The 19,365-nt window shown below is 37.8% G+C and overlaps 1 protein-coding gene across 3 annotated transcripts in view; it reads right to left on the reverse strand.

Annotated features, from left to right (window-relative positions):
• Nucleotides 1-3,792: 3,792 nt before the first annotated feature.
• Nucleotides 3,793-19,365, reverse strand: part of LOC136883554 (uncharacterized) — a 211,681-nt gene continuing 196,108 nt past the window's right edge. For all 3 annotated transcript variants that reach the window (XM_067155931.2, XM_068229758.1, XM_068229757.1), the window contains one exon: nt 3,793-4,387. In XM_067155931.2, the coding sequence (XP_067012032.1) occupies nt 4,381-4,387 (7 nt within the window). In that variant the 3' untranslated portion in view covers nt 3,793-4,380. The remainder of the gene's footprint in view (nt 4,388-19,365) is intronic.

Genomic DNA, 19,365 nt, shown 5'->3' on the forward strand with positions numbered 1-19,365 from the left:
TCCATATTCATCAAAAGTTGTGTGTAATGTTTGGTTTATCATGATTCTTATAAAACAGCTTTGAAAATATGTATCATATGTATGAGATACGCACGACCATTGGTATGACTAACTAGAAGGAAATTACACACTGTTTTCACTGCAGTGTTGGGTATTTGGAACAATGGTCATTTGTTGGGTCTTATTAGTAATAATAATAATAATAATAATAATAATAATAATAATAATATCGTGTGGCTATTTCTAGCCGAGTGCAGCCCTTGTTAGGCAGACCCTCCAATGAGGGTGGGCGGCATCTGCCATGTGTAGGTAACTGCGTGTTATTGTGGTGGAGGATAGTATTATGTGTGGTGTGTGAATTGCAGGGATGTTGAGGACAGCACAAGCACCCAGCCCCCGAGCCATTGGAATTAACCAATGAAGGTTAAAATCCCCGACCCGGCCGGGAATCGAACCCGGGACCCTCTGAACCGAAAGGCAGTACGATGACCATTCAGCCAACGAGTCGGACATTAGTAATTTCTTTATTTAATGTGATTGCAACACACACAACTCATAATAAAACTGTCTGCTAACCTGCTAAACCTAATGCAACAGAGGATTTTCTTTCAGGGTTTACTCCGTTAGCCTTCGAGGATCCCCCATCTTTCCAGAAGGCAGTGGTTTCCTTCTGTACTATCCCCAGATGGACAGGTTGCCTCCTCCGCCAGTTCAGCCACACTGAAAATTTTCATTTGAAGCCTTTACTGCTGTTAAGGTCTTCACATGTATCCCTGTGCATGGGGCCCATGTTATACCCCACGGGACTGGGTCCCCACCAGAATTTTGCCGCTAACGTAGCTTCGACTACAGTACCGTTGCCCACCCCTATGGCGTGGATCCACCTGACAAGATTTATCGATGTAGATACAGGTCATCTCCGACATATCATGGACTGGGTTAAGGCAGCTCCATTGTTTGAAAAAAGAAGTAGAAAGAAGTGCACCAATCCTAGGGACATCACCCTTTTGTGACACTACCTTAAGATAATTGATTAGATTATAGAACAGAGGCTGAAAGAAATCATGGAAGACCAATTTAAAAAGGAAAAACATGGAATTAGAAGAAATAGAGGAACTACAGACGTAATTTTTTCACTCGGGCAGTCAAGGGAAATTTTTTGGGAAAAAGGGAAGGTCCTGATAATAGTGTTTTAGGATTTGGAAAAAGCATATGACAGAGTGGAGAGGGGAAAAATATGGGAATGTTTAGAAAAACATAATATCCCGGAAAAACTAATTAAAAAAGTTCAGATGTTGTATGATGGTTGTACAAGTAGGAGATGGAAGAACTCAGTGGTTTAAAACAAGAAGAGGTGTACAAGAAGGGAGTTCTCTTTCCCCATTGCTCTTTATTTCAATCGTGGATACTATCATAAAGGAACTCAAAGGAATAGATAAGGAAGATCTTAATGCATTTGTTTTTGCTGATGTTGCCATTTGGGGAAAAGCTGAAAGAGATGTTCAGAGGTGACTGGATCTTTGGAACACCAAGTGTAAAGAATGTAAGTTAACTGTGAGCTAGAGCAAAACCGTGGTTATGAAAGTTAGCAGAAAAAATACATCTTGTATCCTCACCCTCAAGGGAGAGAACATTGAATGTATAAATACCTTTAAATATCTGGGGAGTACTTTATCAAATAACGGAAGTGTCATGAATGAAGTCTTGAACAGGGTGCAAAAAGATCAAACTTCTTCAATGAAGTGCGCAATGTGGTATGGCACAAGGGAGTTCCTGAGAGGTCTAAACAGACCCTGTTTAAGACTTATCTCCTGCCCATCATGACATATAGTCTGCAGTGTTAAAAGAGAAGCAAGTCAACTGCAAGCTTGTGAAATGAAGTTCCTTAGATCAGCCGTACAGAAAACAAGGACAGAAATAGGAATGATCAGATACGAAGAGACCTGTAGGTCAACCTGACCACAGAAGAAAGGCTGTGTTTAGCAAGGCTGAAGTGGCTAGGATACGTTAGGCAGGCGCAGGCGACTCAAACTCCAAGGAAGTATTCTGAAAAGATTGTTCGAGGATGAAGACCAATTGAAGCCATAGGAAAAGGTGGTTAGATCAGAAACATGGGATGCCCTAGAGAGAAAAGAAGCATATCATGACTGTAATAAATGGAGGCACATCCTTCTTAGACATCCTACCCTGCTCCCTGGAATGAATGAATGAATGAATGAATGAATGAATGTAATTGTATTGGTAACTATTACGATTTTTAGACAGTTGTCAGTTTTTGCTCTGTTATCTGCTCCTTGTTGTAATAACAGTTTTCCCCTTGAAAACATTAATATGTAGCACTTTTAAAACAATAAATGCCTTGTTGTAGTGTGACATCTTAGACCTCCCATTTTTATGGCCAACAGCAAGATAAATCTAGGTGAGCAACTCTTTTTCAAGGAACCACTTGAGACCTTTCAAATATGGATATTGTAGTGTGTGGTGAGAGGGAGAACTGCAATGGTGGAAATATAATTTTAAAGTTTTTATTTAAAGTGTCTGCAAGATTACATTTTTGGTTGGAACTCTGGACTCTACTGGAATTTATTTTATTTAACTGCAAGAAATATTAATTTGGATGTGTGTGTAATAATTTTTCTTTTAGGCAATAGGGAAGATATATGGAACTGTAAATGAACATTGCAAGATGCAAGGAGTATTTTGATTCAAAAATTATGTAACTAGTAAAATTGTATTTAAGAAAACCTCAAGATTGGATTGCTAACATTGCAAGAGTGATTAAGTGATCTGTATATCATGATGTAATATGGTGAAAATTATTTTTTTATGTAACAATGTTTTTGTTGTGAAACATCCTATACTGCATGTGTGGTCATGGGTGCCGCAATAGGAAATCTCGAGAAGTTGCTAACTATCTTAATATGACCTATTGGCGAAAATTTAGGGAATCTAGTGGAAATTGTTTCCCCATTGGTCGGTTGTGAATCGGGCCATTTCCGGACTTTCTGCCGGCTTCAGAAATAGCATGCGTGTGCTTGGCGTCATTTACATCCGACCACCCTATTGAGCGCAAGCTTGAGGGCTTCCCTCGGGAACTCCTGCCTTTCCGCGGTAAGTGTCATTTCAATGTTAATCTCAACGTTCTCTGGTTTTGTTTAATGTAATTTTTTACTTTGGTATTTCGGTATTTCCTTGCTTAATGTCTTTTTTTTTTTAGTTTTAAATTTAACGTGTCCAAGTTAGCCCTTTTTTTTAAATTGAACAATTTGTTCATTTGTGTTTTTGGATTCGTTATTGTATCAGTTTGTCAAAAGCGTTAAGTATCAACTGCTTTGTGATTTAACTTTTGTAATGTTTCGTTTGTTATTTTTAATATAGCTGAGCTAGAGGGTGTTTCTTGTAAGTCTTTTCTTAACGTTATACATTCCCATAGACCTCGCAGGGCTTCCTTGCACCTTCCACTCTCCTGTCTCAGTTGTCATTTTTAGGCCTGTAAGGGTTCCCTTGTATTTGTTTTAATATTCCGTATCAAAAGATACTTGTCACGTTTCCATGTTCTGATGTAATACACCGCCACTGCGTCATGTTAATATTTCCTTATTCATATTGTTAAATGCCTATATTATTATTACAACTATTTCTTTATTCTCATTCATTTATGTCAATATTTTGTATTATTATTATTATTATTATTATTATTATGTGTAGGCGTAATTGTCCCGATTACGGTTACAGATATATCACAGAATTTTCAAGATCCCATGGGTAGAAAATAATGTAACCAGTAAGAAGGTAAACAATCATGCCAGTCAACTTCACATGATTTAACCTTCACAAAATGCAGAAAAGCAGCCTATTTTGGTCACATATTAAAAAATAAATAGTACGGCCTGATAACAGATCATAGAAGGCCAGGCGGACGTGGGTGAAGATTAAGTTGGGCAGCAGTGGTTCGACATCTTCTATATGACAACTGACATGGAAAAAACAAAATAAGAAAAATTATTCCATGTTAGTTGTCAGACTTCTGTGAGGAAAACATAAATTTCATGTGTTGTTACTCATAATCCTTAATTCTGTGAGGGAACAACACCAGAAGAAAAGATGATGAAATTAAAAGCAAAGAAAGATCAACTTCTTTCATAAGTATTTGAAGATGTTGCTCTCATCCTTACCTTATCAATGACCCTCATATCTGTGGAAAATCAGCTGATGGTTCATCCGATCGGTGTTCATTCGATGAAACGCACTGGACATCGCAGGATATTCTGTTATGCAGGATTCGTCTTGCTCTTGCCCCACCGTATTGTCCTACGCCATTTTAGGACAACGAGAAGAGGATGGAAATCTCTGGCAGAATGGTGTAGATAGTGAAGTACTCTACCATCTGTAAAATACAGAAGAACTAATGAACATACTTTTATCTCTTAATCATTTATTTTAGACGGTCTGTTGAACTGGATAATTGTCACGACTGTACAATATTTCCCATTGTGATGTTTTAAGAACTATATTTGTAATTGTCAGCTGAGGATGACCCTTGAAGGGTCGAAACCGGTAGTGTGAATGATAGTATGTAAATAAATGTATTGATAAGGTGGAGGCTTCAGTATCAATTTCATTTTGTAGCTACATCAATACGGAAATGAAACTCCTAGATTATGATCCTTATGTTATTTTATTTATAATTTGTTCACAGGGCAAGCAATGCAGTTCCTTCAACATCATGTTTTGCTCATACTTTGTGAGCACCATCAGCCAAAATAACCTAATTCAAGGTAGGTCAGTACATGTCCTAATTTCAATATCTAATCCTAAATATTAAGGATTACTATGTATTGAAAAGATGGTTTTTATTAATGTATCAATTTATTCTGAATTCCAATACGGCTCTTCAATGAGATTCATAACTTGCAAAATATGAAGGTGACTGAGGTATGAGCGATGCTAATAATACCGTTCCTTATGCAGCCAGTCCCTGTTATGAATGATGTGAAAATATCACTCATAGGGTCAGTTGGTGCATACATTTCAGTGGGCTTGGCAGACTGATATGCAATAGCAACTTCTAAGTGAGGAAAGCAACGGGTACTACCTCACTCCTCATTTCTCTAGTATGCCTCTTCAGTGACGCATGGGCTATCTATGACAGCTGTTGACGGAACTGTGGAGGATCAAACCAGCCTTCGGGCTGAATACCCAAAATACATACATACTGCACCCGCTCACCTCCTGAGTCCCAGACTAGCCTTAATCTCAGGGGTGATCAGTTATTAAAAGATGTTAAAAATTTTAATCAATAACAAAAAAAAATATATATATAGGCGCACCAAATGAACACAGGGATGAACGGGGCATGCAAATTAAGGTAAAGGGGGACGGCTCATTCATAAGTACAAATTATAAACTCCACAATAGGACTGGGAAGTGACAACTTAAATTCCATGGGCATACTGGACTAACTACAATAAAAAGATATGAAAACTGTTTCCTGTTGAAATTGCAATAAGGAGCAATTTATTTACATAAATCGCATACAACAATTGATTACAATTATTACACTTAGAAATTTCCATCCTGAAAAAGAATACATAGGTACATCTGAATTCACGTCACTACTCTGGTAGTGTGAAATATTTCGTGAATTCGCCCCATGGGTTACTGGGGATCGAATCCACATCCGTATGAATGGACATTTCACCGCTGGAGATCATCTTCCGGAGACGAGGGCATGAGTGTAACTATTTACTGTCATCTCCACGTTCCGTTGGACATGAGTCACTTCCGGTACGTACATTCTAGTGGGCCGGATCCCCACCGTGGAAATGTTATCGTATCTAAAACGAGAATTTATTTTATGGACAAACTCTAGCCTATATTTCCAGATTCACAAACATGCCAGGTGTAGCTCGTTAACGCGAAGCTTATCTCAATATTTACTTTTGTCAATACGACAAGACGTACGGAAAGGTTCATTACTATGCTCATACAATGAAGACGTGCCATCCGTGCGTTATTCCGCACCTACCGCCAACAATCTCCCACGTGGAAAACCAACATCTGGTTCCGACCAATTCGACACATGACGACTGTCCCTATCATATCTTCCTATGATTATTAAATAATTATCATTATCATTCTTTATCCGATCATTATATTCTGTGATTACCATCAATTATTTTATTATTATCATTAATTTCAATTATCATCCTATATTTGATTATATGCTATCCTTTGCCGACGTTTCAAACGAAGGGTCATTTTTCCTCGTAATTAATCCACACAAATTAATGATCAGTTTCATAATAAATTATTATTATCATCATATTCGTAACACTGAATCATCGTCCATTAAATATCTTAATTTCCTTTCACCATAATTATTATTCTCAAATACTATTGCTAGTTGTCCGTCTGCTTCTTCAAATTATTTACTATTATTATTATTATTTTTTTTTTTGCTAGGGGCTTTACGTCGCACCGACACAGATAGGTCTTATGGCGACGACGGGATAGGAAAAGACTAGGAGTTGGAAGGAAGCGGCCGTGGCCTTAATTAAGGTACAGCCCCAGCATTTGCCTGGTGTGAAAATGGGAAACCACGGAAAACCATCTTCAGGGCTGCCGATAGTGGGATTCGAACCTACTATCTCCCGGATGCAAGCTCATGGCCGCGCGCCTCTACGCGCACGGCCAACTCGCCAGGTATTATTATTATTATTATTATTATTATGGTAACTTAATTTCACGTGTTACACTACTGTTGGCGATATTTATGGTTAATGCATAAACTCTTACAATTTCGGTCTACTTTGGCACTAAGCAATTGATTTAAGACAAGATTCACTTGGATTATTATTATTTTTTTTAAATGGAAAGTTTATATTTTTATTTCCACACTCTAGAATTTAGTCACATAGGAAGTATGTTGAGTCCCAATATGAACCACCAAGATCCGATTTACATCGATCGGGACACCACGGTATTCAAAACCGCAACCTTCATTTCCGTACTGCCGTTTATTTTATGGGGACACCATGTCCTCCCAAGACACTTCTCAAATCCCATGGCACATCGCAGCTGGGTAACTACATCCAATGCCTGCGATTGCTAACTTATTCCTTCCTTTTCATTTGAAGTCCCTTTTATTCCACTGGAACTCTTCAAACATGTTATTTAATAATTAATCCTTGGTGCGTGGATTCTGCCAATCATAACACCGGAATCGACCTTACATTGTCTTAGGCATCGAGATTTATCTATTTCATCATAAAAAACAGTACAGCTCAATTCTAACCTCATGCCGGATATTCGTCCCGCACAGCTTCCGATCTTAAAAATGGGCTCAAACCACTCTGGGCTTTGAACATAACGTGACCATCCTATACACGTTAAACAAATTTTTATGGTTATGATCAAGTCCAAAAACGTGAAATCAACAATATACGTAAAAATCAAATTTACTGCCCGAATTAAGGTCTTTTACGCCACATGTTATCTACATTGATTACTACTTTCAACCGCAAACTTTTACAGCATTATATTTTAACTTGCGAACTTATAAAGCATTATTATTTTTTCCTTCACTTTAACTTGCACACTCACAAAGCATTATTATTATTATTATTATTATTATTATTATTATTATTATTATTATTATTATAATATTTCATGACCTTACGTACGCAAACAAATTTTACACACCCTGGCACTTTCATAATCTGTATAATACATCCAGGTTCATCCAAATAATTTTAACACAAGACTATAGATTTTTATCTAACAAATCCACCAAAAACACGACAGATTTAATAGAATAACTATAGAATTTTAACATCCAACCAAATCATTCTCTCCACTTTTAACATAGTCATTCAAACCTAAAAATTATTCCCCATCATTGAAAATAAATAAATAGTCACCTAAGAAACTAGAAGTTCAGGACTTCATTTCTATTTTAAAATTGGTCGTTAATTTTTTCACCTTTGACAACACTATACATCAACAAGATGGCTCAGCAATGGGCTCACTGGCCTCAGGCATCTTGGCAGAGATCTATCTACATCTCTTAGAATACAGAAAAATTGATCATTTGGCCCAAAAGAGGATATTGGTAAAATATGTTGATGATACGCTCGTTATTATGAACGAAGAAATTAACACCATAGCTTCTACACCTCTACTTCTCAACAACATTGACTCACATTAAATTTACTCTCAAATCCAAAACTAACAAAAGCTATACATTTTTTAGATTTAACTATCAACAGACATCCTCCGCTTTATAATACAAAATTTTTTCTTTAGAAAACCAAGACAAACAGCAACTATCCGACAAGATTCTACGTACCCACAAGCACATAAACGTGCATCATACAATAGCTTAATTTTTCGTGCCATTAATATACCAAAGTCTAAGAATGATTTTAAAAATTAATTGAATACTACCCGTGCTATTGCTAAATCTAACGGCTTTAACAATTTCTTCATAGATCGAATAATTAATAGCCAGCCCCGTGGTGTAAGGGTAGCGTGCCTGCCTCTTACCTGGAGACCCCGGGTTCGATTCCCGGCTAGGTCAAGGATTGTAAACTGGACCTGAGGGCTGGTTCGAGGTGGAATAACGCGAAACAAATCATGACAACAGCAGCAATGAAAGCGATACCAAAAGGCGTTGGTAATAAAAAGAAATGGTTTCATGAGGCATGTCAAGATGCAGTTAATGAAGTGGCAATATGGCATAATAGGTGGTTGCAGTCTAGTAAGAATGTATATGTTGAGGAACTATACAGAGAAAAACAGAAAGAACAGGTTGGGGGTTGCACATAGGGTTAACGGCTCTATTGCATAAAAAAAAGAAAGGTCGTTACGAATATCTCACATTTGCCTCACATGAATAAGAATGCATATCAAAATATGACGACCCTGCAATGGAAATCGGCTTTATGAATAGGAACTTGGAATGTAAGAACCCTGTATAAACCTCGATCTTTCAAAATCCTAAGTCAACAGCTGGAGAAGTTGTGATAGTACATATATCACACCCCCGAATTATATGTAGAAGTTTGAGATATTATTGTCAGTATTATTATTATTATTATTATTATTATTATTATTATTATTATTATCAGTATTTCATTTGTAAATTTTGCCATTTATATTTATAAGCTGGAAGATATCCACATATGTAGGTGTGAGTAATTTGTTTTGCACGAGTGGGAAAACATTGCTTTAATAACTCTGGTAATTTGGATGAGTCATCTCGCTACCCCAGTGTTTGTTGTGATGTACTTGTGTCGGGAAATTCATGAGTCATGTATATATCCCAGCCTGATGAGATGAGCGTGTTTTGTATTAGGGAAGTTCGTTGACTCACCCCAGAGTTTGTTTATCTCTTGGGAGCAAGGTCTTGACTAGAGATCACTCATGATTGGTGGGCAAGCACCAATCCAGAAGTATCATCTGAGAGGAGGGGGATGTTGATGTCTATAAAGGTTGATCACACGGCGGCAACCAGGACATTGTATAAGGGACATGGAAAAGTGATTGTAAAGGAACGAGAAGGAAGATAACTACAACCAGTAACACTGTATGAAGGAACGACAACGGACACACTGTACGAGAAGGAAGTAGTGCTGATACACGGTACTGGAGTGACACGGCTGCAATGGACTGGACCTCAAACGTTCGTGGAGCGTAGTCTTATTATGTTCGTGGAAAGTGGCTGATTGTGGAGAGTGCTTGCGCATTAAGTATTGTAGCACTTGTGGCGGCCTAGCATTATATGTTGGTGAAAGCTATCTCAGGCTTTCCATAATTTATGTTGAGGATCGACAGACGTGTGTGTATATATCTTTACAACCAGTGTTAAAATATGTGAACACAGTAGTACAAGGTACAGTATCTGTGTGATGTGATAACTGCCGATTATGAGAATCGGCAAGTCGAATTGATATAGAGACAGTGAAGGGTATTTATCTTCATACATGTACATTGTTCATCGGACTATCTACAAATGGTAGCTTAGTTCTTGCTTTCGTTTTCCCGCGATTTTCATTATTGTTGTTGTAAATATGGAGTCTTCCAGCAATATTTTATGTGTGTATTATATGTATAATGTTGTATGTTGATGAGGTGCTCATGCACGGAATTTGTTAAGAATATAGTTAGCTATTTTAGAATCAGTGTTATTGATGAACCTAGGTGCAGTTCCTACATAATTAGTCGTTTTCAGGAGGTTAGGTAAGGCCTGCAGCAGATGTACCAGCACGCAGCATTATGTACACGCCCTGGGATATACAGTTTATCATGCTCTTATCTAAATTCGAGGGATCCATTCTCGTGAACTCTGGCGCCCATTCTACGGACATTTCGGTTAATTATGCTTATTAATTTTATTAAGTTTTTGAGTAATTTTATTTATATATTTTTATTCATGATTTTATTTATTAGTATTCATCAAAGACGTTACAAAGTATAGAGTGGGAATTGCTGCAATTCAAGAGAGATTATTAGGTAATGGTATACAGGACATAGAGAAGTATGAGAGTGGTAAAAAAACTGGACCCCACGAATTTGGTACTGCATTTTGTGTCCAAAATTCACTAGTATCATCAGTACTCTCCTTTGAACATGTGAATGAAAGACTATTGTATTTGAGGGTACATTCTAAATGGTTTAACATATCACTGGTGAACTGCCATGCCCCCACAAACGACAAGGATGATCACGTTTAAGGACTCCTTTTATGAGGAGTTGTTAGAACTGTGGAATAAATTACCCAAACATGTCAAAATGATTTCAGGTAATTTCAATGCAAAAGTGGGAAAGGAAGAAATTTTTGTGCCAACAATAGGAAGGGAAAGTCATCATTGCTTTAGTCATGCAAATGCCATTAGACTATTCAATTTTGCTACATCCACAAACAGGAATGTGCGGAGTACCACTTTCCTACATAAATACAGTACATAAGGAAACATGGAATTCGTGTGACGGTAAGTCTGCCAATCAGATCATGTACTAACTGATAACAGGCATAGAAGCTCCATAACTGATATCAGAGCTTACAAAGGAGCTGAGATAGGATCTGATCTGAATATGATAACTGCTTGTGTTGAAATTAAACTGAAAACCTCTTGTAAGTAACAGACTGAGGAAAGATCCAAAGTTGACACAAACTGAAGCAGGAAGATGAAAGATTGTACTTTAATGTGGAAATTGCAAAGAGATTCGATATTCTGGGAGAAGATCCTACAGAAGGCTTTGATGAAACAAATGACAAAGTTTATGAATGAATGTGGAATAAAGCGAAACAAATCATGACAACAATACCAATGAAAGTGATACCAAAAGGTGTTGGTAATAAAAAGAAAGGGTTCGATAAGGCATGTCAAGATGCAGTTAATGAAGTGGCAATATGGCATAAGTGGTTGAAGTCTAATAAGAAAGTGGATGTTGAACTATACAGAGAAAAACAGAAAAAATGTAGTAAATTAATTTGTAGAAAGAAAATGGTCTACCTGAGACAACAAATAGAAATCCATACAAGATGACTACAGAAACAGGAACATCTGCAAGATGTATGAAAATGTCAACACAATTAAAAGAGGATTTCAACCAAGATCGAGTATTATGAGTGATAAGTCTGGAAATTTAACTGCTGATCAGGACAAAGTATTAAATTATTGTAAGCAATACTTCGATTCCTTGCTTGAATTGTGGTGATCCAGAAACTTGTATTGGTGAACCATCTAGTTCCCCGTCAGAAGAACAAATACCAGAGCCATCATATCAAGACGTATTACAAAATGAAGCTTCAGGTAATGACAACATTCCTGATGAGCTTATTGAATATGGTGGAGAAAGATTACATAAATACATATATAAATTCATTCTAAGGACATAGCACGGTGAAGTTATTCCAAAAGAATGGCAGGAATCACATATTGTTCCAATTATAAAGGAGGGGATAAGGAAGAACTTCAAGATTATTGTGCTATATCTTTTGTAAACATGACCTATAGTGTAATGGAGTTGTATTACTCCATTACCTTAGAACTACATATATTGGATTCCATTTATATAGTTTAATATTATGTTGTGCGTGTCCACGAATTAAGAGTTCGAGATACCATGGTCCCTTCTCGGATTTGCGCATGGGGAGCCATCTTGCGGTGGACTTGGTTATAGAAACACGAGGTGGCTAGTGTGTGCTGCGATCTGTCTGCGAAACGTGAAGTTTACCTGGCGAGGCACCGTGCTCGACAATGATGTCTGAGCGTTTTTTTTTTAATTCTTGGGACTGAATTGAAGAGACGCTCTGAAGCTAAGCTCTTGGTTGTGGTTTAACGACAAGTTAATTATTCAAGAAAAGAAGAGGTTGGTGAATTTCGATCCGGGTTAAAGGATTCCCACCTGAGCCTTAGGCTCGTAGTTTGGTTTGTCATTTGAAAAGATTATTCACTTCTAACTAGCCGACCTCGTAAGTAGATTCATATGTACTTCTGAACTGGGTTGATATCGCCGAAGAAACTACTAATCATGACGTTTGAAGACATGGAGAAAATTTATGGCTATGATATCTGAGAAATGGAATAGTTAATGTTTCGGACATTTGTTTTGAGTATTTAAAGTGAAGGACTTTTCCTACTGGTCTGGTTATGAGCTTGTAAAATTCAATCTAGATTTGGGGTTTCAAGGTTCGATGGTAACTATGATATTAATTTTAACTTTTGGTTCTGTTACTTAAGATTTCATGCGCATGAAGCAAGTTTTTATATTTGGGGAGCTCCTCGCTAAACTAAGTATGTATGTAGTATCGATGCAACCTAATTCATTTTTCTTATTTCCCTTTTAATAATAATAATATAATTTTCTGATTACTAAATTTTTCAAACCTATTCGAGGGTGTTAGGTAATGTTTGAATATTGTTAAGATGAAAACTTTTCTTTGGGCTACTCGGTACTGGCGTAGCCATTTTGAATTACGGTGACTCTGTTTTGTTTCTGTACGATGTAATAGAATGCACACGTGGGTGGGCGTTGTCCTGTTGCCTGTGACAGGCGAGGATCTGAGTTGATTATTGACGGCTAGAACCGTGTGATGTAATGGTCTTGATTTTGTCGCCTTGTGGTGGCCCGGTTGCTGTTTGGTGATATTCATGTGATTTAAGTTTCGGTTTCTGATGTAATGTTCTCTTAGTTAATCCTTCTTGTGGATTATGTACCTTCATTTGGATTATTTCTTGAAGATTACTGAAGTAATATGGGTTGGTAGAGTATGACCGAGATTGTCATGGGAGAAGTTTTCATCTTCAAGACTGTAACTGAGAATTTATAGCTTTTAATTGTCATTTGATTCTCTTTAATTAATGCATCGACCTTGATGGTTTAATTTTCAGTTAATTTTCCCTTTTAATTGATCCAGTTGCAACATTTAAATTTTTAATCAATTGTAGTTTGAGAGGTCGGTTATTTTTCTTTTGAAGATTTTGTTAATTAAAGTTTTCTTTTCTTTCAAATTTATTCCGTAGTTATTATTCCAGCCTTTAGCTAATTTATTTGTTTTATTGATTCGCCTGGCCTCTTGGCCCTGTTGCTTCTACAAATTGCGACGACCTTCTATTGGGATTGCACGGTAAGTGATCTGGTTCCTATTATTCTTGTTTTCTTGGTACAATCCCTGGTCGTGCTATGCGCTCTACCTTAGTATTTCTTGTTGTGAGAGTGTATTTGGTAGCAGATTGCGTGGTTGCCATAGCAACTACGTTCTGTTATTCACGTTATTTGTGCTTAGTATCTGAGCACGTGTAATTTATTGAACTACTAATTGATACCTGGTGTATCACCTTTTCTTTTCATATTTCTTGTGAATTATTGGCTAATTTAGCCAAGTCACAATGGTCTATTGGCTGGAATAATAAAGAGATTGAGACAAAAATTCAAGGTTGTGAAGGGAAAGGCAGACTTACGTTGGGTGGTAACTTCTGTGTTTTCTGTTTCATATCATTATGCCTGCACGTGCTGTGTTGTTGCCGCGAATGTTACGAAAAGGGGAGCTGCAGTACGAACTGCAAGTCCGCGGCTTGGTATCAACCGGTTCCATGGAGGGTGACGTTGCCTTGCTTCAGGCTTCCCTGGATTCTGCTGTAAAACCAGGTGACATGAACATCCAAGTGGGTGAGTCAGTGAATTACCTTTCAGTTTCAGTTAGTGAATTGTTAGTCTTTTTAAATCAGCTTAAAGAATGCAATCCATCTGACTATCAGTTGAGAAGACTAAAGGCTCGAACTAATCACCTTATCAACAGGGTTCAGGATTTAATTTCCCTTGGGCCTGAAGGAGAGTTGATATCCCAGTGTACTTCCTTGTTGACTTCTGTCATCAACATTTCTGTGGAACTTGATTTAATGATTAGTACAAAGAAGGTTGGTCAATTGTCGTTGAATGATGAAATTGAGAATAATGAAGGTAATTGCTTTGGTCAAGCTAATGAGAATATTTCTCCCCAAAACGTAACTAATCCGTGCTCATCTCATTGCTGTGGGCTAAGTCCTGTGCTAGAGAATTTGTTGGTTAGGTCATGTTCGGCCCCAAACTCTATTAAAGATCTCTTTAAGGATGTAAAGGTCTTTTCTGTAGATTCCATTGACGAAACCATCAGATTCCTGCGGTTTCTGGTAGAATTATCTGAGTCGGCTAATGTGTATAGCATGGATGCTCTGGGGATTTTTAGAGTGTTATTTCCTAACTGTCAAGGTGTCCTTAAAAAAGAAATTTCTAAGGCTATTAGCAGCAATTTAAGTGTAAATGAATTTCACGAGTTAATCTTGGCAAAGTTTATTCCGTCCCTTGCGTTACAAAGTCTAGTTCCAAAACATTGTTATAGGACGCAGTACTTGCATGAAAATCTATTGGCCTATGTCTTGGATTTGAAATTTTATTGCGAGGTTTTTAAAATCATGGTACAGGAAGAAGAGATGGTAGCTCGTATAATCAAAGGCATTACTCCTCAATATCGGTCCTTTTTATCCTTGACTAAGTGCCCGAGTAATTTTGCAGAACTTGAGGAAGCATGTACCTTTGCTGAAGACGTAAAACATGGAGATGAGTCTCGGCACACTAGGTATCCTCCTCCCTGTGTTTCTTATAGAGCTAATGATATCTCTAACCATCATGTCACTCCCTTATCATCAAAAAAAAGTTACGCTTGTGGATCCAGAGATCATCTAAGAAATAATTGTCCTTCAGTGAGGAAAAGTGGTAACGTGAGTTCAAATCAAAACGCTAGTTGTTATGTTTGCGGATCTAAGTCTCATATGAAAAGACAGTGCCCTAAAATGAGGAACGGTCATTCACAATGACCTATTAGTGTACCCAGTGCAGTGAATAAGAACTTATTGGTTGAAGATCATGGAAAGAATAGGATTCCCTTTCCTCAAATCTTAGGTATCTCTAGTGATATTGTTCCGAAATCTTCTACCATTTGTCTTGAAGTTAATAATGAACCTGCATTGGGGTTGATTGATTCGGGTAGTGTGGTGTCACTTATCAGTGAAGCTTGGTATTTGAAGATGAAGAATTGTTGTAAATTACCCACTATTAAGGCTTCTAAACTTCATGTGTGGCTGCTAATGGAGGCGGATTAAGGATTCTGGGTTCGGTTTCGGTTAAGATCCGAATTGGTGATTTCACTTGGAAAGCTGATTGTTTGGTTGCCTCTGATTTATCTCACCAAATAATTTTAGGTGCTGATTTTATGGGCAAGGTTGGAATGATTTTGAACCTTCAAGATAGAAATTTTAGTTTCAAGTTTTGTCCCTGTAGAATTTTCAATTTTAATGAGGATATAATATTTCAAAGGTATCCTGCTTGTGCTCTTGATGAGGATATTGAGGACAGCAGTGGTAATAAATTAGATCTTGATCATCTGCCTCCCGACCAAGCTAGTAAAATTCGTGATCTTTGTGCTATGTATCCTGAAGTTTTCACTGATAAATTAGGATTAACTAATGTGCTTAAATACCACATTGATATTACGGACAAGATTCCTGTTAGATCTCCGCCCTATAGGTTATCACCACCTAAGATGGTTGAGTTAAAGAAAATCATCGATAAGATGCTTCAGGATGGTGTTATTCGACCTTCTATCTCTCCATACTCGTCTCCGATGTTTCTGGTGCCCAAGTCATCTGGAGGTTTCAGGCCAGTGACGGATTATAGAGAGTTAAACCATAAGATCGTCATGCAGTCTGTGCCCTTACCGGATTTGCATACTTGCTTCTCTTGGTTCCATGGTGCTAATTATTTTTCGACCTTTGATTTGAATCAGGCATACAACCAAATACCTCTTGATGAGGAATCTATTCCTCTCACTGCTTTTGCCACTGACTGGAATCTGTATGAATACACGGTTATACCTTTTGGGCTATCGACGGGAGCGGCTGTGTTAACTCGATTACTGGATTCTGTGTTTGGGGATGTGAAATTTAAGTACGTTATTCATTATCTTGATGATCTTGTTGTGTATTCTGCAAATTTTGAAGATCATCTCAAGCATGTACAGGAGGTAGTTGAAAGATTGAAGAAAGCAGGTTTAACTGTCAAGCTTTCGAAGACCAATTTTGCCAAATCTCAGATCTCCTTCTTGGGACATATAGTATCGTCACAGGGAATTTCAATTGATCATGCCCGTACTCAAGCTATTCACAATTTTAAACCACCTAAAGATGTGAAAGGGATTGCCAGATTCATTGGTATGACTAATTTCTTTAGAAAATTTGTTCCGAATTATGCTGAAATTGCTGCCCCTTTGAATTCCTTACGTAGAAAGAATGTCAAATTTGTGTGGGAAGACCCTCAACAAAGAGCCTTTGAAACCTTGAAGAGAGCTCTCAGTAATGCTCCTATACTTGCTATTCCCGATTTTAATAAAAGGTTCATCATCCAGACTGATGCCTCAGGCAAGGCTATTGCAGGAGTCTTATTGCAAGAGTCGGAAATGGGTAGACGTCCTATCGCTTACGCATCTAGAGCTCTCTCCCCTCTGGAAAGGAAATATTCTGTCTATGAATTAGAGTGTTTAGCGGTACTATTTTCGTTGGAGAAATTCCGTGTTTATGTGGAGCACGTTAATTTTGATTTAGAGACAGATAATGAAGCTCTTTCCTGGGTTCTGAAAAGACCCAAAAGAACTGGAAGGCTAACTAGGTGGGCGCTGAGAATTTCTGCTTTTAAATTTAATGTTCGGCACATTCGTGGAACGGAAAATGTAATCGCTGATGGGCTTAGTCGCATGTTTGATGAGGAGGATGGTTTTGAAAACTTGGAAGCGAAGAGTGTATCTCAAGTTGTTTCGGTAAAAGTGAATTCTATCTTGACTAATCTTCCAATGTTGTATCAAGATATTGCTCTGCATCAAAACGATGATCCCCAGTTAAAGGAAATTCTGGAAAAGATTAATTCTGGTAAAATTATCAAACCCTATTCCTTGGCAAAAGGGGTACTCTGTTGTCAATCCCGTTATGATAAAAAGATAAAGATTGTTGTCCCCAAGATTTTAATTCCTGTAATATTTCAGTATTACCATGATAGTCCGGTTGGTGGACATTTGGGAAACTTCAAAACTAGGTCAAAAATAAGGGAGTTTTTTATTTGGAAAAACATGGATCAGGATATCACATCCATGGTTAAGTCTTGTAAAAGTTGCGCCATTAGTAAACCTAACCTAAACAAACGTGTGGGGTTGTTGTCATCGACTCAAGCTTCCAGAGCTATGGAGCGATTGTTTATCGATCATGTTGGACCCTTTCCACGTTCCAGTCGAGGAAATACTCATGCATTGGTGTGCATTGATGGTTTTACCAGATTTTGCTGGATCTTCCCGACTAGATCGACCAATTCGCAGACCACTATTTCCTGTTTAAATTCTATTTTTGCCTCCTTTGGAACTCCTAAGTTTCTTGTATCTGACAATGCTGCTGGGTTTACTAGCCATTTATTCAAGAAGTACTTGTTTGATTTGTGCATCTCCCATGTGACCACTACTCCATATTATCCCAATCCCTCATATTCCGAGAGGATGAATAGAAATTTGAAGTCTGCTCTCATAGCTTACCACCACTCGAATCATACCAAGTGGGACACCTGTCTTCATTGGTTGTCGTATGCATTTAATACTGCAACCCATGAGTCTCATGGCAAAACTCCTATGGAGTTAATGTTTAGTTTTGTTCCATTTTCTCCGCTATCAAATCTCCTTCGAATTGAGGAACTGCTTCCTGAAGTCTCTACTCCTTGTGATGTGCGAAAGGTGTGGGATGAGGCCAAAACGAGGTTGGCTGTGTCGTATGAAAAGGTACGAAAGAACTATGACAAAGGCCGAAAGCCCACCAAGCTAAGTGTTGGAGACCAAGTCTTCGTAAAATGTTATCCTGTCAGCAAGGCTATAAATAAATTTACTTCAAAATTAGCTCCTAGATTTCAGGGACCTTGTACGATATTGCAGTTTTTGAGCCCTGTATCTATGCTTGTCAGTGATCCTGTGGCGAAAAGGATTCGGAGAGTTCATTTATCCCAAGTGAAAGCGACTTGATATATTGGGTGTTTTGGGTTGAGTTCAAAATCTTGTGGGAAGTCGATGGTATTTAATCAGGTAATTGTTTTAGTTAAAACTGTGATGTAAGCGTAGGACTTGTCCGGTCCGTATCAATTTTGGAAAACTTAAGTATTGGTGTAACTATATCTTGATGCCTTGCATATCTGGTGGAGTTCGAATCTTATTGAAAAGGGGAAGTGTAAGGGAAGTTGTGTTAAGTGATTTCATCCTGTGGAAGTATTGAATATTCGTGTGGACTTCACGTTGTAAGATGCTCTGGTACCTCTGCTTATTCATTGCTGTTATCATCATTTTCTAAGGTGTCTGGAGGGAAATTACTACTTATTTTCCAGTATATTGTTTGTGAGAGTTGTAGATTCATGTAATGTATTTAGAGTTTTACTTCTTCCATCCGTTATAGTGAAGTGATGTTGAGATAGTTAAAGGATTCATGACCTAAGGAGTGTACCTCCTTTTGACCTGTAGGGTACGGTTTCTGATCCTTATTATGGATGTGAGTTTTGGTATTATGGGTTTGATTTTGGGGAATTGTGTTGGGGTGGCATTATGGTTTCGTTGAGAGGTGACTGTGTTCCTCTGAAGTCATGATGGTGTTATTGCGGTTGTTGTGATGATATTGGGGTGGGCACTCTGTGATTTGTGAGATGCTGTCGAGGATTTGTATGTCCTTTACCTTCGAGGCTGACACATCGGCACTGGTGGTCATTTGAGTGGTGATGTATTATTGTTATTTGAGTTACTTATTATGT

The sequence above is a fragment of the Anabrus simplex genome, chromosome 11 (genome assembly GCF_040414725.1).
Source record: "Anabrus simplex isolate iqAnaSimp1 chromosome 11, ASM4041472v1, whole genome shotgun sequence".
Classification (NCBI taxonomy): domain Eukaryota; kingdom Metazoa; phylum Arthropoda; class Insecta; order Orthoptera; family Tettigoniidae; genus Anabrus; species Anabrus simplex.